At 43.8% G+C, this 27,576-nt stretch overlaps 1 protein-coding gene across 1 annotated transcript; it reads right to left on the bottom strand.

Moving 5' to 3' along the window:
* Nucleotides 1–22,319, bottom strand: LOC309665271 (dihydropyrimidinase-like). The gene is made up of 4 exons (XM_082478904.1): nucleotides 21,101–22,319; nucleotides 7,207–7,365; nucleotides 1,718–1,897; nucleotides 1–460 (listed from the first exon to the last, which is right to left on the bottom strand). Exons 1-4 carry the CDS (start codon nucleotides 21,356–21,358, stop codon nucleotides 224–226), a joined length of 834 nt encoding a protein of 277 aa, XP_082335030.1. The 5' UTR covers nucleotides 21,359–22,319; the 3' UTR covers nucleotides 1–223.
* Between the last annotated feature and the right edge of the window lie 5,257 nt (nucleotides 22,320–27,576).

Below are 27,576 nucleotides of genomic sequence, written 5' to 3'. Positions count from 1 at the left end.
GCGAGAACACAGAAAGGATGCTAATAAAAAGGGAGGAAGAATCGTTGGGATTGGGATTGACATATATACACCAATATGTATAAAATAGATAACCAATAGGAACCTGCTGTATAAAAAAATAAAATTCAAAGATTCAAAATAAAAAAGAAAGAAAAGTTGTGGAAATTCATGGGCAACTTTCTGATAAGCAAAAGCAGGGGTTGGCGTTATTTTACCTTACTCTTCAGCTAACAGTACTAGTTGTAAGCGAGGCTACAGTTCGGGAATTACCATCCCTCCTGGCATCTGCTATCACCCTTGCTGCGGACTTGCTCATCACGTGCACGACGCACAGAGGGCAGTTCACGGCGCCAGCTATGGTGACGGCTCTCAGCGTGGCCTCTGCCTCCACCGCTTCTGGGCGGCTCAGCTCATGGCCCTCGGGACCCGTTAGCCCCAAAGCCAACATCTTCTTCGCTCCCTAAAAAAGGCAGCAGGAACATGCACACCGGTGAGAAAGGTTTACTAACGACAACTCCCATAATTTTGTTGTGAAACGAATGCACTGCCAGGCTTTTATTTTAGATCTAATAGGTATAGGTGTGTGTGACTGTGGCATAGACAGTGTGTGTTTTGGGTAAAAATAATCTACTACTCTCAAAGCATGTGTTAATTTTTCATATACATATTTCACAATCAAAATATTTTGATTGAAAAGGTGACAAAGATAATGAGGTCTGTTCTAATTACAGTCTTTGAAAAGTAGTGTCCATATTTAAGACTTTTTATTGGTTCAGAACAAAATATAATAAAACAAAGTATTCTAGTCCCCCATATTATATCCTTGATGAAGCGACTCATGCTATTATGTAATTAGTTCTACGTTTTACTGATTCATTCTCTTCACTGCCTCCTCCCCCAATCCACGGAGTGATATTAGACCAGTATTTCCTCTCTCCAAAAGTGTTATTCCTTCCTTACAAAAAAGGCAGGAAGTCAAGACTCAGAGTGTCAAAATCACTCGCCTGGTGTCACACAGCTAGGACGCGGAGGAGTCCAGTTTAAACCTGGTGTGTTTGAGCTTACAGCTCATGCTTTCCTCTTATCAGCCCCCCTGCCCACCACACCCCCCCCATCCTGGCCATGGGGCCTCCATCTCACTGACTTTAATGGGAAGTGAGCCCAGGGAGAGAGAAAGATCAGCTAACATAAAGGGTAAGAGACAGCTCTTTAAATCTTGCAGATGGTGTACCCTTCGGGCATTAATAATGGAACTAACATGAGAAATATCATCTAGATTCCTCCACAGCACATTTTAATACCCAGTTTCTGAAAAGAATGGGGCTTTAAACAGCTACCTAATGCACTGCTTTAGTCATCAGATTTCACCGATGTCCACACTTTGGCATTCTGAACCAGCAGCTTGAGCTACCTAAAAAAAAAAAAATGCTAGGGACTCAAAGAAAAATATTTGTGTTTTTAGAATAAACCTTGTCTGAGATCTAATAACTGATTTGAAAAAGGGAACTCCTCATTCCAATACATATACCACCTGCAAAAAACTCAGAGCCAGGCAGCAAGTAATTCAAGTCACGTGTTTCCAAGCCACATAAAATTAGTTTCTGAATTTCCTTTCTTCCAATCCATTAAAAGAATTTACCTACATGGGGCCAGTCATCCTCACCTTAAGTTATGGCCATTTTCATTTCTGTGGAAGTTCTGGAAGGCAGTTACTTACCTCTGCAATTAGGTCTCCATTTTCTGCATGAACTTGAGCAATTGCTCCAATTTCCTTGCACCGAGAGAAGACCTTGTACAGCTCCCCATCTCTCAGCATGTACAGATCTTTATAGGCCATAAACATCTTGAAGGAGTTCACACCTTTATCTTGGGTAAGGATTTTCATTTCTTCTTTAACCTAAAAGGGCACAAAAACCACAACAAAATGTCACTCTTTAATTTAAAGATAATATCAGCATTCTCCAAAATCTTGCATTCAGAAGAAAATGAAGTAAAATAAGGACATCAGTTGAACTCCAGAAAAATGTAATTAAGGTCTTGATCTTTCCCCTAGGTTAGACCTCATTTCATGTGATGAATTGCTGTTGCTACGATACTTTTATTTTTTTATTTTTTTAAAATTATTTATTTATTTTGGCTGCACTGGGTCTTAGTTGCAGCAGGCGGGATCTTTAGTTGCGGCATGTGGGATCTAGTTCCCTGACCAGGGATCGAACCCAGGCCCCCTGCATTGGGAGTGCAGAGTCTTAGCCACTGGACCACCAGGGAAGTCCCTACGATACTTTTAAATCATGAAAGAGTTAATAGTATTTCCCCCAAATACTTCATTGTTATACTTGATGAAATTCTCAGCATCTATCTCCTGATGAGAAGAAATTATTCTAGAACATGAAAACAAAGCCACTGGCAGCAACAGAAGCAATTGTGTCTCTAGAAGGAATCAGAGCTAATGCGAAGTAAGGGTTTGGGGTCAAATCTGAAACCTACAGGATGAGTTCAGAGATGAAGGTAGTGGAAGATGCAGACTGAGCCACTGGCAGCTCCTGGGAGTTGAGCGACTCTGGACCTGTCAGAAGCCTCAGGAGCCTTCTGGGTTGCCAACTAAAAGGTTCTGATCACCGATTCCAATGTGTGGAGGTGGGGAGGTTCCCCACCCTCACCAAGCAGCTCTCCAGACACCAGCAGGGGGGTATCCTACAATTAAACTCAATTTTCACACTATCTACCTGCACCAGGTAGACTGCACTGGATTCCACAAGTTAAGCGTTCAGTGCTATGGGGTGTCCAGGTTGTTACCTGCACTTCTGACCAACTGGCTATAAGTCAGAGCTTCCCACAACCCCCTCCATGGGTTCGATTAATTTGCTAAAGCGGTTCACAGAACTCAGAGAAACATTTTACTTACTGGATCACCAGTTTATGATACAAGGAAACGATAAAGGATATAGATGAACATCTGGATGGAAGAGGTACGTCACAGGGCAAGGAATGGCGAAAGGGCACGGGGCTTGAATGCCCTCTCTGAGAGCGCCACTCTCCCCAAATCTCCATTTGCTCACCATCCTGGAAGCTCTCCAAATCCTATCCTTTTAGGTTGTTGCGGAGGCTCAATTACACAGGCATGATTGATTAAAGCATTGGCCATTGGCAACTGATCCAGACTCCAGCCCCTCTGCCCTCCCCGGAGGTCAGCTGGCTGGGACTGACATTTTCAACCCTCTAATAATACAGTTGGCTCCTGGGTCAATCAGCCCCCATCTTTAGGTGCGGTCTAAAAATCACCTCTTTAACATAATAAAAGACACTTTTGTTGTTCTCATCACTTAGGAAATTCCAGGGGTTTTAGGAGCTCTGTGCAGGAAATGGGAACGAAGACCAGACATGCATTTCTTATTATAAATCGTAACATCACACCAACGGTAAGGGACAAGTTCAGATCAAAACTAGCTTAGTAATTGCCCTTGCAGGTCCAATTCTAGTCTCATCAAAGACTAAAAACTTCAAAGGAAAAGTCAGAAGACTTGATCAAATAAAATTGCTTGAATTTCTACATGTTAAAACAAAAACCCACACACACATACAAATAAATATATATATATAACATAAAATATAAAACAAAAATATACAACAAAACATAAAAATGTATAACAGACATAGGATTATAGCTTTTAGTTAATAAAAAATTTAAAAAGAGTTATTGCTGTTTCTACTTGATAAGAAAAACCCTAACATTCTAGGTAAAAAATGTTACAGTTCAAACAGTATATACAAATGACTAATAAACATGGAAAAAATGTTAACCTTCCTACTGATTAAAAAGTACAAAATAGGGACTTCCCTGGTGGCACAGTGGTTAGGAATCCGCCTGCCAATGCAGGGGACATGGGTTCGATCCGGGAAGATCCCACGTGCCGCGGAGCAACTAAGCAGGTGCACCACAACTGCTGAGCCTGTGCTCTAGAGCTCGTGAGCCACAACTACTGAGCCTGCGTGCCACAACTACCGAAGCCCGCGTGCCTAGAGTCCGTGCTCCACAACAGGAGAAGCCACTGCAATGAGAAGCCCACAGACAGCAATGAAGAGTAGCCCCTGCTCGCCAGAAGTAGAGAAAGCCCGCGTGCAGCAACGAAGACCCGACGCAGCCATAAATAAATAAATTAATTTATTTTTTAAAACAACGCAACTTTTCCCTACTGAATCAGTAACGTTTTAAAAATGACAATATCACATATTAAGTTACTCACTTCCATCACTATTTATTCCTTTACTAATTTTCCTTACTTTCCTCCATGGCGCTTTATCACCTGGCATATAATATAGTTACTTGTTGATGGCCTGCCTCCTCCTCTAGAATTTCCACCCCATAAGAGCAGGGCCTTTGTACAGTTTGTCCCTTGCTATATCCTAGAAGAGTGCCTGGTCCATAGTGGCCACTCAATAGCTTTTTGTTGGATGAATAAATGCATGAAAAGGAACGGCAAACACCAAAATGTTGAGAGTGGTCATCACTGAAATGATGGAATGGGTTCCAAGGTACATTAAGTGACAACAGCAAAGGTAGGACTTGGGATAGTGTGCCTCATTTTTTTAAGCTTCAAGTTCATATTTTCTACCATGAGTCTCTTATTTTTTATAGTCAGAAAAAAAATGCTTTAAACATTGTTGGAATATTCACACGATGGGGTTCCCAAAGGGAATTATAATCTGCATTGCTCAGATGAAATACCTATTACTCCCTGAGTAGAAGAGCCTTTCTGAAGGTGACCTCGTTAAACGTCCCTGTCATCCACATCCATACCCATGGGTAAGTCTCACTATACTGTATTGCTCTCGCACCATCAGCACCACCTGGGAGCTTGTTAGAAATGCAGAATCTCAGGCCCTGCCCCAGACCTACTGCTATGGGTTGACTGTGTCCCCCCAGATTCATATGTTGAAGTCCTAACCCCCAGTACCAAATGTGACCTCACTTGTGTAAAAAATTAATAAATAGAAACCTCAATTAAGCGGATGTCGGGAGACCAGAAGGGGGAGCTCTCACACCTGCATATCAACACAGGGGAAAAAAAAAAAAAAAAAGACTCCTTTCTTAGCAAGGGCTCAGCCAATGAAAAGTCACGGGCTCTTTGTTTACTACAGCCCTCCCAGCTTCCTTTCCCCCTCTATGAAAGCCTGCTCCTTCCCTTGCCCTGCGGGGACTTGCACGTGGCTGGCCAAGCTTGCAGACCCTGAACTGCAATTCTCTGCTGATCCCAAATAAACCCATCTTTGCTGGAGAAATACCCAGCAGTCTATTTGTTTCAGGTCAACATTTGGAAATAGGGGCATTGCAGATGTAATTAATTAAGATGAGGTCAGGGCTTCTCTGGTGGCACAGTGGTTGAGAATCTGCCTGCCAATGCAGGGGACACGGGTTCGTGCCCTGGTCTGGGAAGATCCCACATGCCACGGAGCAACTGGGCCCGTGAGCCACAATTACTGAGCCTGTGCGTCTGGAGCCTGTGCCCCGCAACAAGAGAGGCCGCGACAGTGAGAGGCCCGCGCACCGCGATGAAGAGTGGCCCCCACTCGCCGCAACTAGAGAAAGTCCTCGCACAGAAACGGAGACCCAACACACCCAAAAATAAATAAAAATAAATAAATTAAAAAAAAAAAAAAAAAAAAGATGAGGTCAGCAGGGTGGACCACAATCCAATAAGATTGGTGTCTTTAGTAAAAGGGGAAATTTAGACACACACACACACACACACACACACACAACATCATGTAAAGATGATGGCAGAAATTCAGGTGATGCTCCTACAAATCAAACAATACCAGAGATTGTCAGGAAACCACCAGAAGCTGGTGAGAGGCATGAAAGAGATTCTTCCTCACAGCCCTCAGAAGGAACCAACACGGCCAACACCTTGATCTCAGACTTTTAGCCTCCGGAACTGTGAGACAGTACACTTCTGTTGTTTCAGCCACCCAATTTGTAGTTCTTTGTTACAGCGGCCCTAGCAAACTAATACACTTACTGAACATAATCTGTGCTTTAACAATATTCACCAGGTAATCATTTGCATATTAAAGTGTGAGAAACGCTGGTAAGGGCAAACATCTTCACCTTTGCTCTATCTTATAAAACAAGAGAGGGAGGAAAGGAGGAAGCGAGAAGGGAAAGAAGGAAGGGAGATAGAGAGGAAGGATGGGAGGGAGGGAGGGAAGAAGGAAGGTAGGAAGGTAGGAAGACCCTAAAAGCACGAAAGAGATAAGATGCCTCAGTTAGAATGGCGTTTCTGGGGAAAAATTAACTTTTTCTCTGGACTATAAACCTTGCTAGTATGTTTGCTGAACTATCTGTTAAAGACTGATTACTTGTTTTATATTAACTTGGTGTCTACAGTCCAAATTTGGGAAGGAAGGAGGGACATAAGTTACATGGTAACTTCAAATAAAGTCATCCCGTGAGCCCTTTCTGGCAAAACGAGTTCTGAATTAAGTTCAATGTGGAAAAACATGTTATTGATTTAAACCACAAGTAAAAGTTTCTTCCAAAGTACACATACATGTTTTCACGGGAAAAAAAATAAACATATTTTAACATCTCTCAAAACTGTCTTTTCTGTCTGAATCATGTTATCATTTCTGCCATGACCTAAATAATTAGCAGATACGGAAGGTTGTGTAAGCTCTGTTTTGAAATGCTTTGACCAGGTGTTGATGTTCGCAGAGCACCAGGTTAGTGCACAGCTGGGAGAAGGCCTTGAACACATTCCCAGTCTGTCGCTTCCTTGGTTTTTTCCCAGATATTAAAAACATTTCTAACTAAAGTTCTGATCTGTGGGAAAAGACTGCTTAAAAGCGTCCTGTATTGTTGAAGTTGAGAAGTCCAGTACTTTTAAAAATTACATTTAAAGTATTTACAATTCATGAGTTAAATATTAGGAAAGTCTTTTGTGAATGAGTATAAGGGATTTATCCTACCACCTTCATATGCTTTAAAATTTTTTTTAGTTTTCTAAATTGATAATACCTCACATGATTCAAAATTCAAACAGTACAAAAGAGTATGCAATGAAAAGTCTTCCCTCCAATTCTGACCTCCAGGAAGCAACCAACATCACCAGCTTCTTATGTTTTGACATTGCCTGTTCCTTGATCTTTGCACAGAGCAAGGACTAAAGGGCTAAATGGAAGAAACTGGACCCCCCAGTGGTTCACCTGCTCACTCCACCATGTCACCGCCACATGAAGGCTGTAGTCACAGCAGACTTTGGGATCAGCCCAGCTTCGCCAGGTCTCGAAGGCCTCGATGAGGGAGTGGCCTTTGTGAGGAATGGCGAAATCAAGGATCATGGTGGTGCCTCCTGCCAGGGCAGCCTGGAATCACAAGAGAGTTTCAACAGGTTAGCCAACAGTTTTCTAGTTGAGTCATTTATCTCCTTGAACAACATGCATTTGCAAGCACTCGGGCAAACTTGATGGGTCCAGGAAATTGCACAAAGATGCTGCCTGTTTAAAAGATCTAGAGAGACATGAATAGATGTCCCATAAATTAAAGTTTGAAGTATTCAAAGAGCTGGAATTGCTTCTGCAAAAAGAATGACACGTCTGATGAAATGAAAATGGCTTTGACCAAAGAAAATAGTGAAGGCTGTAAAGAAAAACCAAAATGGAAAAACAGAGACGATTCAAACATTTTTCTTCTCAAGAAAACATCATTGTACAATCCATTTCATTAGAATCAATCTTGGTGAACTGTATCTCTAACTACACTGTGTTCCACACAGAATCCTGGGAGACTCACGTGATTCCCACCTCGCCTTCATTCTCCACAACCAACTGGTGACTCCTTAATTCTCAGCTGTCCCCTCTAATCCATCTCCAATGCTCTGGTCTTAGTGTCACCCCTCAGCTTGATCTTTATGTCCCCAATTTTGCTCTTACTTCCTCCAATGCAAACCCCTTTTTGCAATTAGGGGGAAATTCCAAAGCACAGATGGGGCCCCTTGACTCCAAGACTTAAAACTGAATGCTTCTCACTGCCTCTGGAATAGCGTTTAATCTTTTTAACATGATCTACAAGGCCCTGCGCGATCTGCCTCGAAGCTTCTATTTTCCCTGGCATGTTACACTATGTTACATTACAACTGGATTAAAAACTATTAAGTTATTAAATCACGTCTTTGACTAATTACTGGCTTTGATTTTATTTAAACTAAGATTAAAAGATGGTTAAATGTGGTTTTAACTGCTGTGTTCAGACAATGTAGGTGAAAAAAAAAAACATAGGCAGGGATATACTAGTGCACTGGTTAAGGGCACCGACCAAAGAGGCTTATTGGTTCCAGGGCACAGCTCAGATTCAGCACTTATCAGCTATGGTACTCTGAGCAATTCCTTAACCACTTCCTTCCCTCCTTCCTTCCTTCCTTCCTTCCGTCCTTCCTCCTTCCCTTCCTTCCTTAATTCGTTCCTTCCTTCTTTCCTTGTACAGTATTGTTCTGTACATTCTGCACATTTGATCCCCAGAACTTATTCACCTTATAACTGGAAGTCTGTGTCCTTTGATCAACAGCTCCCCATTCCCCCCATGCGCCCCGTCCCCAGCCCCTGGCAACCACCATTCTACTCTTGGTTTCTCTGAGTTTGGTTTTTTTAGATTTCACATATAAGTGAGATCATGTAATATTTGGGTTTCTCTGTCTGCCTTATTTCACTTAGCACAATGTCCTCAAGGTCCATCCACTTTGTCACAAATGGCAGGATTTCCCTCTTTCTGGATAATATTCCATTGTACACATACACCATATTTCCTTTATCCACTCATTCACAGATGGACACGTTAATTTATTTATATCTTGACTATTGTGAATAATCCTGCAATGAACGTGGGAGTGTAGACAGCAATTTCTTAACCTCTGTGTGCCTTTGATTCCTAACCTGTAAAGTGAGGACAATAATTGTACCTGAACCATAGGGTTGTTGGGAGGATTAAACTGGGGTGACGTATATAAAGTGCTTAATACCGTGTTTGACTCACGGTAAGTGCTTCATAAGCTTCAGCCCACAATGAGTGATGAGCCTTTGCACCACTGCTTTAGAATCAGGCATTTCCCCACTTTTCATACATTGACTCATCTCACCACCAGAAACATGGTCATGTTACAACAAAGAAGGGAGTGCCACCAGCTTCCCTCCCAGGTCTGCACCCCTGTCACCTTCCCCCCCACTCACAGGCCCCCAGACATGCCGAGTGCTCCCAAGGTCCCAGCTGCTACATGAGCTCTATTTTCTAGCTCCTTGTTCTTGCTTACTTCAATGGATTTTTATTTGTCCTTAAGTCACTTGGTCCCACTCCAACTCTTTTTGCTCTCAGAAATCTCACTATTTATACAGGATCCTGTACTTTATCTTTCGATAACAATTGCCTTATGCATGGCAAAACAATGCATATTTGCATTTCTTAAGAAATCCCTATTGGTATAATGACAATACCAGAAAAAATCCCTTAGGCTCTATATTTTTATTCGAATGCAGATTAACCTTCTCACCTTCTTCCTTCTAAAATGTCTTCTGACAGATATCCCTTGAGGCTGAAGGGCATTTTTCTAATAGAAAGTGCTGTTAATTAAAGTGTTGGAAGAAAGTACTTTTTTAGTGTCTACTGAACTAGAAAATCAAGCTTAAAGAGCAATTCTTTCCATATTAAATGTCTATCACATGCAGGATGTGGGGAAACTAGATACAGTGCTGGTAGAAATATAAATAAAATGATGCAGCCACTTTGGAAAAGAGTTTGGCAGTTCCTCAGAGAGTTACCATATGACCCATCAATTCCACTCCTAAGTATATACCCAAAAGAAATGAAAACATGTCCACACAAAAACTTGTACACAAATATTCAGAGCAGCATTATCCATAATAATCAAAAAGTGGAAACAACCCAAATGCCCATCTACTGATGAATGGATAAACAAAATGTGGTATATTCATACAATGGAATATTATTTGGCCATAAAAAGGAATGAGGTTCTGATTCACTTGCTACAACTTGAATGAACCTTGAAAATATGATGCTAAGTGAAAGAATCTAGTCACAAAAGATCACATATCATATGATTCCATTTATATGAAATGTCCAGAAGAGATAACTCCATAGACAGTAAGTAGAATAGTGGTTGCCTGGAGCCAGGGGGGTTGGGGAAAGTTGGGGTGATAGCTAAAGGGTATGGGCTTCTTTCTGGGGAGATAAAAATGTTCTAAAATTGATTGTGGTGATGGTTGCACAGCTCTGTGAATATACTAAAGAACATTAAACTGTACACTCTAAATGGCTAACTGGTATTGTATATCAATTACATCTTCATAAAATTATTACCAAAAAAATGTCTACCCAAGTAAGCCATTACAGGGAGTGAGTGGGCTGTTACACACAATGCAATGAAAAGTCTTCCCTCCAATTCTGACTTCCAGGAAGCAACCAACATCACCAGTTTCTTGTGTTTTGACACTGTCCATTTCTTGATCTGCCCATTTCTTGATCTTGTACAGAGCAAGGACTAAGGGACTAAATGGAAGAAACTGGACCCCCCAGTGGTTCACCTGGTCACTGCACCATGTGACACACTAATAATCAGACACACACAAATAATCAGACCGTCTAGAGGGGGAGACAGAAACATGCACAAACAATTATAATCAAATAATCAGATGGTAATAATAGGTAGCAAGTACACTTCCATAGTAAATGTGGTATAGGAATTGCTAAAGGGAAGTTAAAATTGCTAAGCTCCCTAGAAGAGGAAAAGACTCCTGGGAATTCAGAGGAAGGAAACAGATCAGAGGAAGCTGGGATTTGAATTAGCATTAGGACATAAATGTGCAGTTGCCGATAAGGATAATAGTATCTAACTTGTAGTGAGTGCTTATTATGTGCCAGGAACTATTCTGATGTCCTAAGTGTTTTAACCATCTCATCAGCTCTGCAGCAGGTCGTATTGTTAACCCCTTTTCAGGGTTGAGGAAACTGAGAACAGCACCATGAAATAACTCCCCACATCTCACAGCTAGAGAGTAACAAAGGCAAGATTGGACGCAGGTCATTGGGCTCCAGAGCCAGTGCTTTCAGTAACAGTTGACAGCAGGGGAGAAACTCTGAGAAAAGGGTCCGTGAGGAAGCATCAGCAGAAAAGTGGTAAAGGGCAGAATCTACATGCAAAAGAGAAACAGACTCACAGATAGAGAACACAAACTTGTGGTTATCAAAGGAGAGAAGGAAGATGGGGAGGGACAAATAAGAAGTATGGGATTAAGAGATACAAACAACTATGTATAGAACAGATAAGCAACAAGGATATACTGTACAGGACAGGGAATTATACCCATTATCTTGTAATAGCCTATAATGGCGTATAATCTGCAAAAACACTGACTCACTATGCTGTACACCTGAAACCAACATACTACTCTAAACCAACTGTACTTTAAAAAAAGATGACTGGGATGTGTGAAGCAATGGTTCCCAGAGGGCAAGGCAGTGGCTGGCTGGCTGCGGGGGTGACGGGAGTCCAGGAGCTGATTTTGGCTGGAGTGACTGAGAGGTGGCAGATGAGGGGACAGAGGAGGGCAGCCGATCTGGTCTTTGGAGGGAGCATGAATTCTGCGGAGAGCACCCTGAGCATGAGGTGCTCAGGCACATGTCCACTCTGTGTGTTTGCAGACAGAGAAACGCAGCCCCGAGCAGAAGAGCACTCAAACGCAGGAGAAAGATGTGGCAGTCACCTTGCAGAGGAGGCCAGAGGGGTCCCAAGGTCAGGGGAAATAACCAGAGAGACAGAGACGCCATGGCAACATGCTCCAGAACATACCAACCCTTAGCAAGAAAACAAAACAGGTCTGAGCCAGTGGCTGTTTCTGGGTGGAGTGACTACAGATCCTTTTAATTTTCCTCTAGTTCAATTTTATTTTCAGTAGTTGCTACATTTTCTATAACAAAGCCTAACTTTCAAAAGAAGAAAAAAATAAAGATTTTACATATATGTGATACAAATCCAGGTATGCATGCATATGCCATATAAATTAAGTAGTTCAACTTCGATGGGCCTCTTATGAGACTGAAGATGTGATGGTCAAATGGCCACTTTTTTTTTTTCTTTTTAAACTACAGCAAATTGAAATTCCTGGGGCTATCATTTAAAAGCCCATAAATAAGGATTTATCACAAATGCTCTATCTCCCTAATGAACAGTAAAGGAGCAACCACTTGTCTTCTTTGGTTTCTTCTTGTTCTGTTTCTCCTCCCTAATTTCCTCCTTCTCCTCACCCTCAAAATGGGAACAGATCTAGAAAAACTATAGTGCCTGGGACAGGACAGCCTGGGCCAATCCTAGGCAATGGATTGAAAACGGAACCTGTCTTTTTCCAAACCCCTGGGGCTTTATCCATCCACCTGCCGCAGGGATCCTGGCTGCTACCCTGGGACCTGGCAAACAGTGGCCGGACAGTCAGCGCCCCAGCCTCCTTGGAACCTCTTTCTTCCTCCTGCCTCTTCCGTTCTCTCTGGTTATCCAGGGTCCCTTGGCTGCCCAAAGTTATCTCAAATCCCTATTATTTCAAGATCTGAAACGTTGCCTTCTTTCCACTGGATCCAGGGAGCCACGTGCCAGAGCTGCAGTTCTATAATCCCAATTAGAGGGGACACCAGGAGCTGTGAAGGAGACCTGCCCCTCCCGGGAAGTATCTGCCTCTTGAAAGAAGAGCTTGTTCAAATGCCCAGTCCTGGGTTAAGCATCTTACACACGTTAGCTCATTGAACGAAGCCTTGCTACAGTCCTGAGAGGTAGAAATTGCTTTTCTTATTCTACAGTTGACGATAATGAGGCTCAGAGAGGTCAAATGACTCTCCAGGGTCTCACAGCTGGTAAATCCTCATTGGGAACATGGAGGAGGATACAGCTTTGAGCAGGAGGTCTTACATTCAGCCTACTCTGGGCCTCAACCCTATGCAGGCCATTCCCCCTTATCCCATCTTCCATTTAGTGTGATCTGACTTCCAGCCTGTTGCCCCAGGTCATCAGTGAATCATTACTTGGAGAAAGGCATAGGTTGGTAAAATGAATCAAGCATTTAGGAAACCCAAAGCCATACCAAAACAAAACAAGTCCCATCAAATTATAAATTGTAAATTCACAAATGAGACGCAACTTCATTAAGCTCATGTGATGTTCATCACTGCGACACCTGCCATTGAAATAATGCGCCCCTAGAAGAGTTACAAGGAAAGGCCCATATCAGTGCTTCTTGGCCTCCACACACTTGTTAGCCATGGGATAATTAACTTTATCCAGCAAACCAACTCAGCAGAACATCTCATTCCTAGCTCACCTTGGATATTTTCAGTATTCATTGAATTGCTTTTAACATCAGATGCGTCTAGATTCACTTCACAAAATGTTCACCAGGATCAACATTTGAAGAATGAAGAGAGTTTAGGGGAGGGAGAACCAGTAAAGGGTGAAAATTTCTTTCATATTTTTATATAAAACCTAATTGTTTCCTTTGTATTTATTGCTGATTGACTTCTCCTTTATTTGTCAGGTAGCCAAACAAAATGCCTTTGCCTTTTCTAATCTTGGCTCATAAATCAGTTCTTTCAGCTCCTAATTACTTTGGCTGTTCTCCCTTGAAAACCTTCCAATTTGTCTAAAACCTTGTCTTGAGGGGAAAAGAGCATGTGCTGTCTTACGTGAAAACGTGATAGAACATAAATTGGGATAAACTCTTAACCAACAGTGGGGTCATAATATGACAGAACACAAGACTTTATTTAAGACTGTATTAGGTTGTAAATCATTATTGAAAGCATCCCAAGGATTTTCTTTCCTTTTATGGGGTCACTGAATTTTCATTTCTAAGCTCATCCTAGAACAAGTGACTTTGTTTCCCTAAAATTTATCAGAGGACCTGCTCGACCCAAATAAAACAAAAAGAAATCCAACAGTACATTTGAGCCTTAGGGAGAAAAACACGTGGCTGAATTTTCAGACTTCTCATAGTCACTAAGACTTATGAGAACAAACTTCATGATCCCAGTTTACGTTCCAACTCTAGAAGCATATCCAGCTTTGTAAAGATGTCCTCCACAGTGCCTCTCCACACTCCTTGCCTCCCCAAATGTGAAATATTCATCACACCATCACCCATCCCACTGTGCAAACCACAGACTCAAGAGGCACCCTTGACGTCTACCTGTTCCCTTCCTTACATCCCCAAATCCAATCCATCAGCAACCTATCCCTTCCCCTACATACTCCATGAGTCTCCATACTTCCTGCGTCTGCACCTCCGTTGCCCTGTGCCACCCTCATCTTCTGACTAGACTAGACCAGTTAGTCTGGGCCACTTCCAATCTGTTATTGACTTCCCTCTGCTCTCACGATGAAGAAAACAATTATTACACAGCCCATAAAGCCCTGCATGATCTGAGTTCCTTTCCACCTCGGAGAGACAAGTCACCCATACTCTTCTCTCCCTGTCCCCTCTCTACCTAGTCCAGCGACTCTTAACCCTGGCTGCACACTGGCATGGTCTAGGGAACTTTTATCCTGCCCCCCAGAGATTCTGATTTAGCTGATGTAGTTTCATCTCCATAGGCCCTGTGCCTGTTACAGTGCCTAGTACATAAATACTCTTTAAATGTTTAAGGAAGAAAGGAAGAGAGGCCAATGAATGTCTCCCAGAAATTATGAGATGGAAGAATTAAGATGGTTCACTTTTCCAACAGCAAAGTGGGAAAGCTGCGCAAGTTGCATATTCATGTGAAATTTTGTTTCTCAAAAATATTGCTAGCCCTGGCTGTGCGGTTTCTGAAATCCTTCTATGAAAATGTTACTGTAGAATGTAGACTCTGAGCACACTTGAAAGCTGAATGCTCAGTTTTGTCCCAAGCCCATTACCTCATCAGCGTTAACGAGGACTTTTAACAAAACAGAATTATAGCCTATTTCTATATCTATGCCTCCAATAATTTCCTGTTTTTATAAAAAGATTATGGTTTGTTTTATTTTAAGCTTTTACGTGTGAACAGATCCTCAGGGCTCAGGAACGCATGACTCTCACTATAACATGAAATTCCTCTATTAGATGCAATGAAGCATAACAGAAAAATTGCAGTGTCCTCCCTCAACTGTCACTTGACATCTGAGAAAAAGCACAGAACGGTGTTGAGGAGAAGGCTCTGGGGAGTTGCTGAGGCTCACCTATTGGAAATGCAGCCCAGCGATGCCAGCAATTATAAATGGTTACTAAACACAAGGGGAAATGCCAGATCAAAAATTGTTCACTCAAAAATAGTCACAAATTGTCCAAGTTAAGTCTACAAGTCCAAAAGTCCACTGTATATAATTTATTATTAAAGCCAAGATAAATTAGAACCCCATATACCTCCAGTCTGTCTGCCATTGCAAGCAAAGACCACAGTTTTCATCTCTATAACCCCAACCATAATGCCTGGCTCGTAGTGGGTTCCCAAGAACTATTTGTTGACTGAATTCACGGAACATAACTATCAACTTGAAAATTCCTTAGCTTAAGGTTATTCCATATTAGACGGCAGTGACAAGGTCCAGAATGTGCCACCGCGGCATAAAAATCATTTTGAGCTGAAGGCATTTGAGAATAGGCTTTTTTTCCTGAACTCCCTTAGCTGCCTAAAAGCAGAGCTTTTCAAAAGAACTGAATTGTCATAAATGCCTTTCCAGGAAGATGACTCTTACCACCTGAGACTAGAAGCCTGCACTGCACCTAAATAGACCTCGTCATGAACTATCGTATCTCCATCTATTCCCCTAAGAACCCACTGGTCTTTCCTAAAAGTCATTTGCTTTTCCATAAGTGCCCTTCTTCCCCTCCCCTTCCCTTGTTAAGGTGATATAGAAGCACCAAATTCTAACTGCCTCCTTGAAGCACATTTTTCTGTGAACTTGCACTGCATGTACATGAATTTTAAAAATCTGTCTTTTCTCTTGTGAATCTGTCTTTTGTCAGTTTAATTTGTGGGCCCCCAAAAACTGAACATAAGAGGTTAGAGGAAAAATGTTTCTTTCCCGACAGCAACGTCAAGGAAACCTTGAATCCTGACTACCCCTGTCAGACACTGAAGGCATGCAGTCCAGATAAATGAGGGAGAAAACAAGCAGTGGAAGTGAAAAGCCTGCAAAACTCAAGTATGAAAACTGAAAGAAGGCAAGTCCCAGATTCTGTAAAATTCAGTGAAAGGATTCCTAACACACAATACCTTCAATAGGCCGAAAGCCCTATTTAATGTCAAGTGGTTGCAAATTAATCTTTGAGGTGGTTTTATTTTCTTCCTCTGATTAGTGCAAAGATTAACTTTGTAATCAGTAAATAGCCACTGAAGGAAATGACAGAATTATACACTCTTACAGCTGGAACATGGAAGTTATTAACACAAGAATGTTCAAAGCTCAGCCTTGCAAGCAATTAAAGAAATGCTTGTTTAAAAACATTACGAAATTCTATGTTTTTCCTATTAAATTAGCATAGATTTTTAAAAAGTCAATATCCACAATTAGCTAGGATGCAGTGAGATGGGAATTAGGATGTACTGCTGTGAGGGGGGCATAAATTGAAAGGCAATTTGGATGTATGTTAGACTCCTTTAGGATGGATCTAACACTCACTGGCCCAGGCATTTCACCCTGAGGGGTGATTTCTCCGTCAATCATCAGGAATCTGAGTGATGAATTACGTCACAACATTGTTATGCACAAGCCAAAAAAAGCTGGAAACCACCAAAATGTCCAACACGAACAAGATGAGAGTGGAGCTGTTAACAGTTGGGGAAACAGAGGATGAAAAATGGGTCGAGCACTTGAAGTTTGAGGCGCCTGTGGGACATTCATTGTCGATGGGCAGAAATGGAAGCCTGATGCGGAAGAGATACAAGACCAGAGAGAAAGATCTGGGACTTAGCCTCGGAGATGTCAACAGGCCACAGAAATCACGTTCTCTGACAACAGTGAAGGCCGTGGGGGAAAGGTTTAACGAACAAGGTTGATTCCAAAGTGTACGCACCAGTTAGTAGAAGGAAAAATGTTTATATGTGCCCCCAAAAAGAAAAATCTGAAAGGAAAATGTTAAAAGCAAAATGCTGAAATTATAGATGATTTATATATTATTTTTCTTTATACTCTTCTGTATTTTCCTTTTTTAAAAAAAAAAAAGCAGTGTCTTCATTCAACTATGTATGATCAGCGAATATAATGCTCCAGCATTTTCCTGAATGATAAATATATGTATTTTTCATTACTTAGAAAAAAAATTTAATCCGAGATGTTCTAACTATTGCCTTGTTTTACAGATTCGGAAATGCTGACAACACCAGTAGAGGAAGTGACTTGCCCAAGGTCATGCAGTCAGCATGCACAGCTTCTGAAAACCATCCTGGAGCGCCAGCAAGAAACAAAATAAGGGATTTGGTTTGTAACCAAGCTCTCTGAATCACAGCTCTTCTACCAGGTGAGGAAGCTCTATAAATACAACCATAAATATGTGCTTAATCATGTACCTTCCACTGCCTTATTATAAGTAATCACCTCCATGGCATTTTACCAAAATGTTCCAGAGCAAAGTATAATTTTCTCTCTTGATAATTTTGAGGACTTTTTGTCCTTTACAAAAAAAAGTGTTCTGCATTTTCTCAATTAAAAAAAAAAAAAAAAAAAAAAGATCCTTTTGCCAGCTACTGATGCTGCCAGGTTTTCAATGTGAGTCCACCCACGCCAAGCTGTATCTATGTCTGAATACAAATACGTATATTTGAAGACTGGCCAAGTCCTTTTAATTCATTCTCTTATCACAGGATGTAGTAAAAGCAAAGTCGTATTTCCTTCAAGTTTATCTAATTTTCAATACCCATTTGAATAAAAAAGTCCCACTGTCTTTCACGATGGATACTGAATTACTGCAAGACCACTGTACATCCAGTCTAGACCAACAAAATGAAATATGATTTCTTTAAAGCAGAACGCTATTTCCATTACTTATATCAGATGGAAAGCTTTTACCTGTAATTAACTAAATCAATTATAAGCTTTAAACCTACCTCTGACACGAATTAGATTTCCAAAATATGTAACCTTTGGTTGACCTATATTTCATTTTTAAAACTGGGGTCCATCACAATCTAGTGATCAATACATAGACCACCACAAATAGTATCCCTTCTGTTTGTCAGATATTATAAATGATTAGCATTATGCTTGCAGGAAGCACACAGCTATTGGTCTAACCTTTGGGGGCCCATCTCCTGAAAGCATGATATATCGTTCTTACTTTATGGCTTTCTGTACTTAAGGTACCCATTTCTGTAGCCTTAGGGATGATGTGGCTATAAATGCACGTATAAATGTCTCACAAACCCACACCATGACATGTGTATTTATTTTGACAACCTTAACTGCCTCCAGTGTCGGGAAGGTAAAGAAGGGCTAGTGTATTTCTGAAAGATGACTTTGCTCTGTCTTTGACAAAAGACTTCTCACAGTAACACACACCTTACATTTACAGCTTTTTCATCTACCTACTGCCATTCTGACGAATCTAAACATTAGACTTTTTTTCAATCATCATTTCAGAAAGGAAGAGAACCTAGTAGGTAAGAGCTCTAGGGATGGCAGGCAGTCCTGAATTTGAAGAGCCACTCTACCACTTACCAGGTGTGCGACCTTGGGCAAGTGACTTAAGTTTCAGTTTCTTCAATTGCGAAGAGTAGACAATGGCACCTGGGATTGTTGGAAGACAATGCACAGTTTAGCACAGTGTCTAGTACATAGCACGGACTTGATAAAGTAAATGTTACTTAACAGTATTCATAAGATGTTTTTCAAGTTTGGTATATAGTATGATGAGCATTTACAAAAGACTTCTTTGTCCCTGTTTCCCCAAACCAGAAACTCCATCAACATTGCCTTGGGAATTATCGTGAAGACTCTAGAAAAGAGGACAAAATAACTCCACAATGCCCTTCTTTCAGAACTCAGGCCAGTACTTTAATGCTCATGTTTATCTGTATTTACCTGGCTGGTTCCATTTTACGGAGCCTCATCTGTTTGGGGGATGGGGATGTCCTGGGATTCAACCAACCAATTTTGCAGTAGACTTTTGCAACTTGGCCCTTTTGTGAGTACTGTTTAATGTTCCACGTGAATTTAGTCTTTGCTAAATCTTTGACCTTATCTCGGACCATATCATTTTCCGCTTGTGATCCTAAGCTCATGAAAAACATGTTTTCCTTTAATGTTTTGACAACCTTTAAGTACAGAAACGCCTACAGAATCAACTGGTGAGTAAGTTCTTTCAAATGGTGAGAACAGACTATATATATATATATATATATATATATATATATATATGCTACAAAAACCTGCCTTCTAAGTATGGAACCGTAAATCTCTCCACACTGGAATCCCAGAATGGCCAAGAACAGATAGAAAACTAAGAACCACCTCCCAGGGTCTTGGGGCATGCACAGATAAACTTGAGAATGAGAAGGAATGTCCTGCCCTGGCAACATTCTAACCCCTCTTCTTGGCTGCTTCATCTGGAACCCTGATCAGAGAAAGGGAAATAATGAGGGGGAATAACGCTAGTGGGTCTGGTGACTGATGGTCAGCCATAGCAGCAGGTCCCCACTTGGCAAACGGGGGTGTCAATGGAATGCCCTGCCATCAGCAATGCACTTAGTGAATGACGAGTCTGTGATAACAGAAAGTGCCTGTACTATAATTGAATACAACAGGTTACAAAACTTTTGTAATACAGGTACACACATTCATACACACATGCACAATACAACCTCAATTATGTAAAATAAAGCATATGAAAACCATAAAGACAATACACCAAAACATGGGTTGTCACTGACTGGGAGATTATGGGTAATACTTTTCCTCTTTCTACTTTCCTATTATTTTTTTCCAATTGTCTATAATCGTGTATTGCTTGGATATCTAAAAAAACGTATTTTAAATGTCAACATAAATTCAATGAAATTTAGCAAATTTCACGTTTTAGCAAGAGAGAAAAATAAATACTCTTCAAAACAGATAACGATCCTTCCTACAAACGACTTTGACCATTGGCCTAATGATAAAGGTTGATAATTAGTAAATAGGAGGACGCTTTGCAAATGTTGGCGTCAGCAGCCTGCCCCAGACCCCTCTCTCTGGGTCAGAGGGTTCTTTTTTCTGTGAAACATTCTGGTCTATCCTAGAGGGCTGGGGAACGTGGAGGGAGAGAGGTGTAAGGAGAGTAAAACGGTTAGAAATCGGTTGGGTAACGGATATATCCTCAAAACTGCTCTGAAAGTGTTTGCAGCCTGTACCTGCACTAAACAGCCCGATCTGTTTCACACACACCAGGGCGTGGCCCACGAGGAAAAACCCGCGCATCCGTGAGTGACATTTTAGACCTTAAGGGTATCGATACTTCCACTTTGCAAGGAACCGTTGCTCCTTTGGCTTGGCCAAAGCCGGGCTGATGCCACCGAGGAGGGCCACCTAGAAGAAGGAAGCTCAGCGTGGGCGCCTTGACCCCGCTCGGGTCTCCGCGGCTCGCTCCCGCCCCCTCAGGCCCCCGGGGCTCGCTCCCGCCCCCTCAGGCCCCCGCGCCTCGCTCCCGCCCCCTCAGGCCGCCGCGCCACGCTCCCGCCCCCTCAGGCCGCCGCGGCTCGCTCCCGCCCCCTCAGGCCGCCGCGCCTCGCTCCCGCCCCCTCAGGCCGCCGCGCCTCGTTCCCGCCGCCTCAGGCCGCCGCGGCTCGCTCCCGCCCCCTCAGGCCCCCGCGCCTCGCTCCCGCCCCCTCAGGCCGCCGCGGCTCGCTCCCGCCCCCTCAGGCCGCCGCGCCTCGCTCCCGCCCCCTCAGGCCCCGGCGCCTCGCTCCCGCCCCCTCAGGCCGCCGCGCCTCGCTCCCGCCCCCTCAGGCCCCCGCGCAACGCCGGCGCGAGCCGGCCCGGCCAGACCCCGGGGGGCAGCCTCAGAGGCGGCTGAGGACTCGGCGGGCATCCCGGGGTGCAGGGCGCGGCGAGGCGGGTACCTTGGTGCCCTGGTAGAAGTCGTCCACGGACCGCGAGCCCATGAAGGGGAACTCCATGTGCGTGTCGATGCCGCCGGGCAAGACCAGCTTGCCGGCGGCGTCTAGGACCCGCAGCCCGGCCGGCGCGTCCCCGGGCGGCAGCAGGTCGCGCCCCAGCGCCCGCACCAGACCGTCCTCCACCAGCACGTCGGCCACCTGCGAGGAGTCGTCGTTGACCACGCGCCCACCGCGTATCAGGAGCCGCGACGGCGCCGCCATGGCGAGGGGCGCACACGCTGCGGAGCCGCCCTCCTTCCGGCGGCACGGGGCGGGCGCTCTGGCGGGGCTCCGGGTTTATCAAGGACCCGCTGCGAGGGGGTGGGGGAGGAGCGGCTCCACCCCCGGGGGGCTGGGCCTGCGCGAAAGGCTGGGGCGGGCGCAGAGGTCAGCGGGGGTCTGACCTGAAAGTTCCGCCGACCTGAATCCAGGTGTACGTCCAGACCCTGGATGTACACCGAGATTTTTTCCCTTCCAGTCATTGGAAGGGAAAAATCTTGGAGGCACTTTTAAAGACGAGGGACGTTTGTTTTCCTTTCTAAGAAAAGGCACTTTGGGGAAAGAAATCCACCTCATTTCTTCCCTTTATGAAGAGTGTGTCTGTACCAAAATGCAGAGAGACAGGCAGAGAGAGAGAGGAAGGGAGGGAGACAGACAGACACCACCAGCAGCAATGAAAATACCCACGCCCCGAAGAACCACTTGATCTGGATTTCCTTTTAAATATTCTTAACTATGTGAGGAACAAAGATAAATGACATTCTCGTCGTCAAGGAGCTAAGAGCCAACAGTGACACACATACATATTTCAATGGATAACAATAAAGAAACCAGAAAATTCTACCTTCGAGAGAGGCTAAAGATACGAGTTTAGAGGAAAGGGGGAGTTTATTTCTGCCTTGAAGGAAATTAGATATGGAAGATTCACAAAGAGGTATCTGAAGCAGGACGCAGAGGACGTGGACATGGAGAGAGGAGGGGTGAGAAGAGGGACGATGCTCTGGGTGAGGGAACAGCTGGATAAAGGCACCAAGAAGGTGATGGCAAGTTGAGTGTGACCTCCACGTGGTCAAGCTGAGGGGATAGGGTTGGACAGCTGTGGACCACCCCCTTCCTCCCAGGTGAGAAGGATGAAGAGAAGACAGAGGAGGAGCCGTGAGAGAGAAGGGAGCTCGGGGAGCCCTGCGTGGGGGAAGACGGCAGTGCGGGATTTCAAGAGCACCGAGATCGAATGCCGCAGGAAGCGTGGGGAGCGTGGTGGACGCATGCTGCTGCATCGTCTATTCTCTTCCTCGTTCTGCCAACAGTCACTGGAGTTTCTTTAGCAGGAAATCCTCCCCGTGCATTCTCAGAACACTCGCCTGGGTGGAACTGATGGGACCTCCGGCTCTGGGACTGATCTGCTTATCTAAGCACTTCCAATCACAGCAGGAAGTCCTCACGGCCACGGTGATGTGTTCGGGGATGACACGGGTCCCAAGAAGACTACCTGTGCTCAGTGAGAGCTGATCCTAACTTGTGTTAGGTTGAGCAGATGAGGGGCTTTCTCTTTCCTGCTGGACTTGAATCCTGGAGGGAGTAAAAGACAACAAGGGACTAGTCCTGTGAACAGAGCCAACACAGAGAACAGGAAGGAGAGATGGAGAGGAACTGGGTTCTCATGACACCGTTGGTGCTCCTGGAACCAGCCATGCCTGATGTCCCCTCTTTCAGACTCTCCAGTGTTTGCTTCAGCTGGTTTACTTTGGTTCTTTTGTCCTTTTCAACCATCAACTGACAGAGGATGGGAAGGTACTTTGAGTTTGGGGAGTAGGTGGTCGGTCACATGTGACCTCGGAGATGGCATTTTTAATAGTGGAATGCAAGGTGTTATTATTATCAAATTTCCTCAAGTCTCAGATCACACAAACCGCAAAATGATTAAAAATTAGGAAACATCAATAAAGTGCCATAGATTTGGCTGTCAAGCCAGGAATAAGAAGCCCAAGAAGGTTATGCAATTATTGTCCAAAGACCATTGTGTAAAGATGAAAAGAATAATAATAAATATGCAACTCTGCCAAGCTACACACATAACAGCACTCTAGGAAAGTAAGATTGGGTGTCAGGGTGGTTGTGACATCCTTTCTGAAGCTCAGATGATGATTTCAAAGGTTTCTTTATCTCAGACACTTTATATCACAAAATGCCCTGTAACACAATGCAGCATAAACTCTCCACATTTAATTAACTCAAACTTGATCAGAAGAGGGGATTTGTAGAATGTCACTGAGGCAGAAGGAAATAGCTCATTGAGATTCACTGACCGCACAGAAGAGAGTGTTGGGTAAGTTTAAGGAGAAAAGCCAGCTCGCAGAAAGAAGGTGTCTTCCCCCTTTCTGGCCACCACTGTCCAGACGCTGGGCATGTCTAGATGCCGGATGTCGTCCACCAGCTTGCCGGGTGGGAGGCGAGCAAACGTGCTCAGAGGGGAAGCTTGTCCTCAGAAACCCCTCACCTCCCTTTTCTCTGCCCTACTCAGCCACCTCTGCACCCAGACACACGGGCCCTCAGTGGGCATGAAACAAGTAATCCCAGACACGATGATCTTGGCACTGGAGGAAGGCGGGAAGCAAGCCTCCTGCTGTTTTGCCTTCTTCTTGCTGGAGAAAGAATCAGTTTGATTAACTAACACACCAAAGTGTGTCTGAGGACCCATGACTCCTTAGAGGACTCATTTTAAAGGAGGGTTACAAAGGTTGTGAAAGCTTAACCCACAGAAACATATCTACTTTGAAGTGTAGGTGAGAGCAATTGGAAAGGAAGGCCTTCCCAGCCCTGACTGATGGTCTAAAGGGACAGAAAGGCAGAGCAGAAAAGGGTGACTTCCTTCACTGAGCAGCTCAGGGTTTTGGGGAAACAAAGCCACCAGGCCCAGGTGTATTTAAGTCCTCTGAAGCCCTGGAGTCACTGAGTTTGCTTTCCCTACTCTCCTAACCCACCCCCACTCCTACTCCAGGCCCCTGTGGCTCTGAGGGGATTTCAGGGTATTGTTTCCTCTGGAGGAAAAGCTGTCCGTGGGGCAGAAAGAGCAGACAACGAGGGTGTGTGAGCCAGAGTGAGCAAGGAGAGAGGGGGCAGAGCCGGGCGTCTCCAGTGCGCCCCAGCTGGGGGCTCTGGGCAGCCCCAGTCCCCTGACCCTCGCTGGGATCAAGGTCCCTGGCAGGGTGATGAGGTTATACCTGAATCAGCGATAGGAGAGGCAGGTAGGCAGCATGGATGGGAATTAGGCGTCTAATCCTGGCTCTGATGCAAGCTTCTGGTGTGAGTCTGGGCAACCCACTTACTCTTAGGGCCTCTCTCTCCTCAACTGAAAAATGAGGAGCTAAGTTGACAAGAGCTCGTAAGACCCAGCCTTTGCACTTTTAAAAGTCTTGTGATTCTGTGAACAGGGACAAGACGCCCATCCACGGAGTGCCTGGCATAGTCCTAGAGCTAAACTCTTCTCAGGTCTAGATAAGGGAAATGGAGACCAAGAAGGACTTGCCTTCTAGATTTGGGGCTCTTTTATTTCTGGTCCCTCCACTGAAGCAGAGGGGATGTGCTAGGAAAGGGTGCCAAGCACAGAGTGTAAATCCAGATGTAGGTCATGGGGGGACGATGCTTGGTGGGACCTTTCGGTCATGAGCAGGGACAACATCTTTCTCTCTGGCAGCCGGCAGTGGTCTCTGTAGGACCAGAGAGAGAAAGCTGGCCACTGCACAACTCCAGAGGGCACTCTTCCCTGAACCTCCCAGGCAGAAAGAGGAAATAATAGCCCTGAATAACAATACCAGCATCGGGAGCTAAGGTTTATTGAGTACCTGAATCAAGTCAGTACTGAGCCAAATGCTTCACATGCCTTATTTTACTTCGTCCTCCGCAACACCTCTTTGAGCTAAATACTATTTCCCTGTTTAACAGATGAGCCTTTTGAGGTAAAAGGACCTGCTCAAGGTCACCTAACAGTAAATGCTGGAGGTAAGCCTTTCATTCCGGAACCTGTCATTTACTCATTATGTGAGTCCAAACTCTAAAGCCAGGTTCAAATCCTGGCTGCATTTGGGCCTCAGGTTACGTACATGGATGAGCGTAATCCCGGAATGAACTCCTACATCCATCACTCTTTATACCTCGAGCACTTGTGACATGGGGCTGCAAAGCTGCTTCAGATTGTTATCTAAATATTGGGGAGCTGGTCTATGTTTTTGCTCAGATAACTAATGTCATGAGGGTTTAAAAAAAGTGCTCCATCCTGTAACAAACAAATTTAGTGAGTCCAGATCTAATATACCAATACTGACCTGCCTTGGGGGAAAATTTTCAGGACATGCCACCTAGATAATCCAGGATGATCTCTTCATTTCAATAAATCCTTAACTTTGCCACATCTGCAAAGTCCCTTTTGCCATGTAAGGTAACTTTCCCAGGTTCCAGGGACTAGAAAGATATCTGGGTATCTTCGCGCCCCGTAATTCAGCCTATGACAGTGCCTATCAGTGTCCCCCCTTGAACAAAAAGACGCTGCTTTCTCAAGGGATGGCCTAGGAGCACCAAGCTCGGCTCAAAGGTTTCTTCTGCCCTTTCTGCCAGCAGCACTAATGTATGCTTCCAGAAACTCTCTTGCCCCTTGACCTCATGCGTACTGTGCCACGGTTTCCAAGTTACTTTGAGCTTTCCTAGCAAACTATATTTCAGCAGTGAAATAATACTCAAGGAAATAGAGGAAGCGCCCCCTTGATTAGAAAAAATGTAATAAAGTAAAATTAAAAAGCTTGTACTTTGGAGCCAAATTGATCTAGATTTGAGTTCTGGTTTTATCACCTATCATCTGTGGATTCTTTGGGTTTTTTTTTTGGCTGTGTTAGGTCTTCGCTGCTGCGCACAGGCTTTCTCTAGTTGCGGCGAGTCGGGGCTACTCTTCGTTGCAGTGCACGGGCTTCTCATTGCAGTGGCTTCTCTTGTTGTGGAGCACGGGCTCTAGGTGCGTGGGCTTCAGTAGTTGCAGCATGCGGGCTCAGAAGTTGCGGCACGCAGGCCCTAGAGCACGCAGGCTTCAGTAGTTGTGGTGCACGGGCTCAGCAGTTGTGGCTTGTGGGCTTAGTTGCTCTGCGGCATGTGGGATCTTCCTGGCCCAGGGATTGAACCCATGTCCCCTGCATTGGCAGGCGGATTCTTAATCACTGCACCACCAGGGAAGTCCACATCTGTGGATTCTTGGTTGAGTTTCTTAATGGTCCTAAGCCTCTTGGTTTTTTTTTTTTTTTTGGGTTTGTTGTTTTCTTTTGTCTGTTTGTTTTGTTTTGTTTTGTTTGTTTTGTTCGTTTTTTGAATAGTGGTAGCAACCCATTAAGGGCTGTACACTTTAAATGAGATAATTCATGTAAAGCCCATAGCATAGTGCTTGTTAGATATTATTTTTAGCAAAACCAACTGTTTCATTTCTCTATTCTAGCATTTTCTTCTTATTAATAGTTTCACTTTTTAAAATGTGAGATCCACAAGCTTATGAAATTATTTTACTGATCTTGAGAAGAACTTTTTCCAGCTTTATGGAGATGTAATTGACACATAACACTGTGTAAGTGTAAGGGGTACATGTAATAATTTGATATATGCATATATTGTGAAACGTTTACCACAATAAGGTGAGTTAACACATCCATCACCTCACATAGTTACAACTTTGTGTACGTGTGTGTGGTGAGAATATTTAAAATTTACTCTTCCAGCAACTTTCAAGTACGCAACACAGTACTGTTAACTCTAGTCACCAAGCTGTATATTAAGTCCCCAGAACTTATTCATCTTATAATTGGAAGTTTGCACCTTTTGACCACCTTCACTCATTTACAGCCCTGCCCATGACAATCACTAATCTGTTCTCTGTTTCTATGAGTCTGGTTTTGTTAGATTCCACATATGAGTGAGATCATATGTGATCATATGTGGTATTTGTCTTTCTCTGATCTGTTTCACTATGAGCATAATATCCTCACCGTCCATCCACGTTGTTGCAAATGGCAGGATTTCCTTCTTTTTTTTCTGAATAATATTCCATTTGTTGACCTGAAACAAATAGACTGCCAGATATTTCTCCAGCAAAGATGGGTTTATTTGGGATCAGCAAAGGATTGCAATTTGGGGTCTCCAGCCATGGCAAGCCACTGGGCAAAGGAAGGAACAGGCTTTAAGAGAGGGAAAAAGAAGCAGGGAGGGCTACAGTGAACAAGGAGTGCATGGCTTTTCCTTGGCTGAGTCCTTGCCAGGAATGAGGAGGAGTCATTATTCCTGCGGGGCTCTGCTATAGGTGCAGGAGGTGAGAGCGCCCCCTCTGGTCTCCCAGCTGTATTTGATTGAGGTTTCTGTTTATTAATTTTACACACACACACACACAAATATATATATATATATATATATAT

Source organism: Balaenoptera physalus (genome assembly GCF_965194825.1).
Source record: "Balaenoptera physalus genome assembly, contig: SUPER_7_unloc_2, whole genome shotgun sequence".
In the NCBI taxonomy this organism is placed as follows: Eukaryota; Metazoa; Chordata; class Mammalia; order Artiodactyla; family Balaenopteridae; genus Balaenoptera; species Balaenoptera physalus.
Note: the sequence above shows the minus strand (reverse complement) of the source record. Positions and strands in the feature narration are given on the sequence as shown.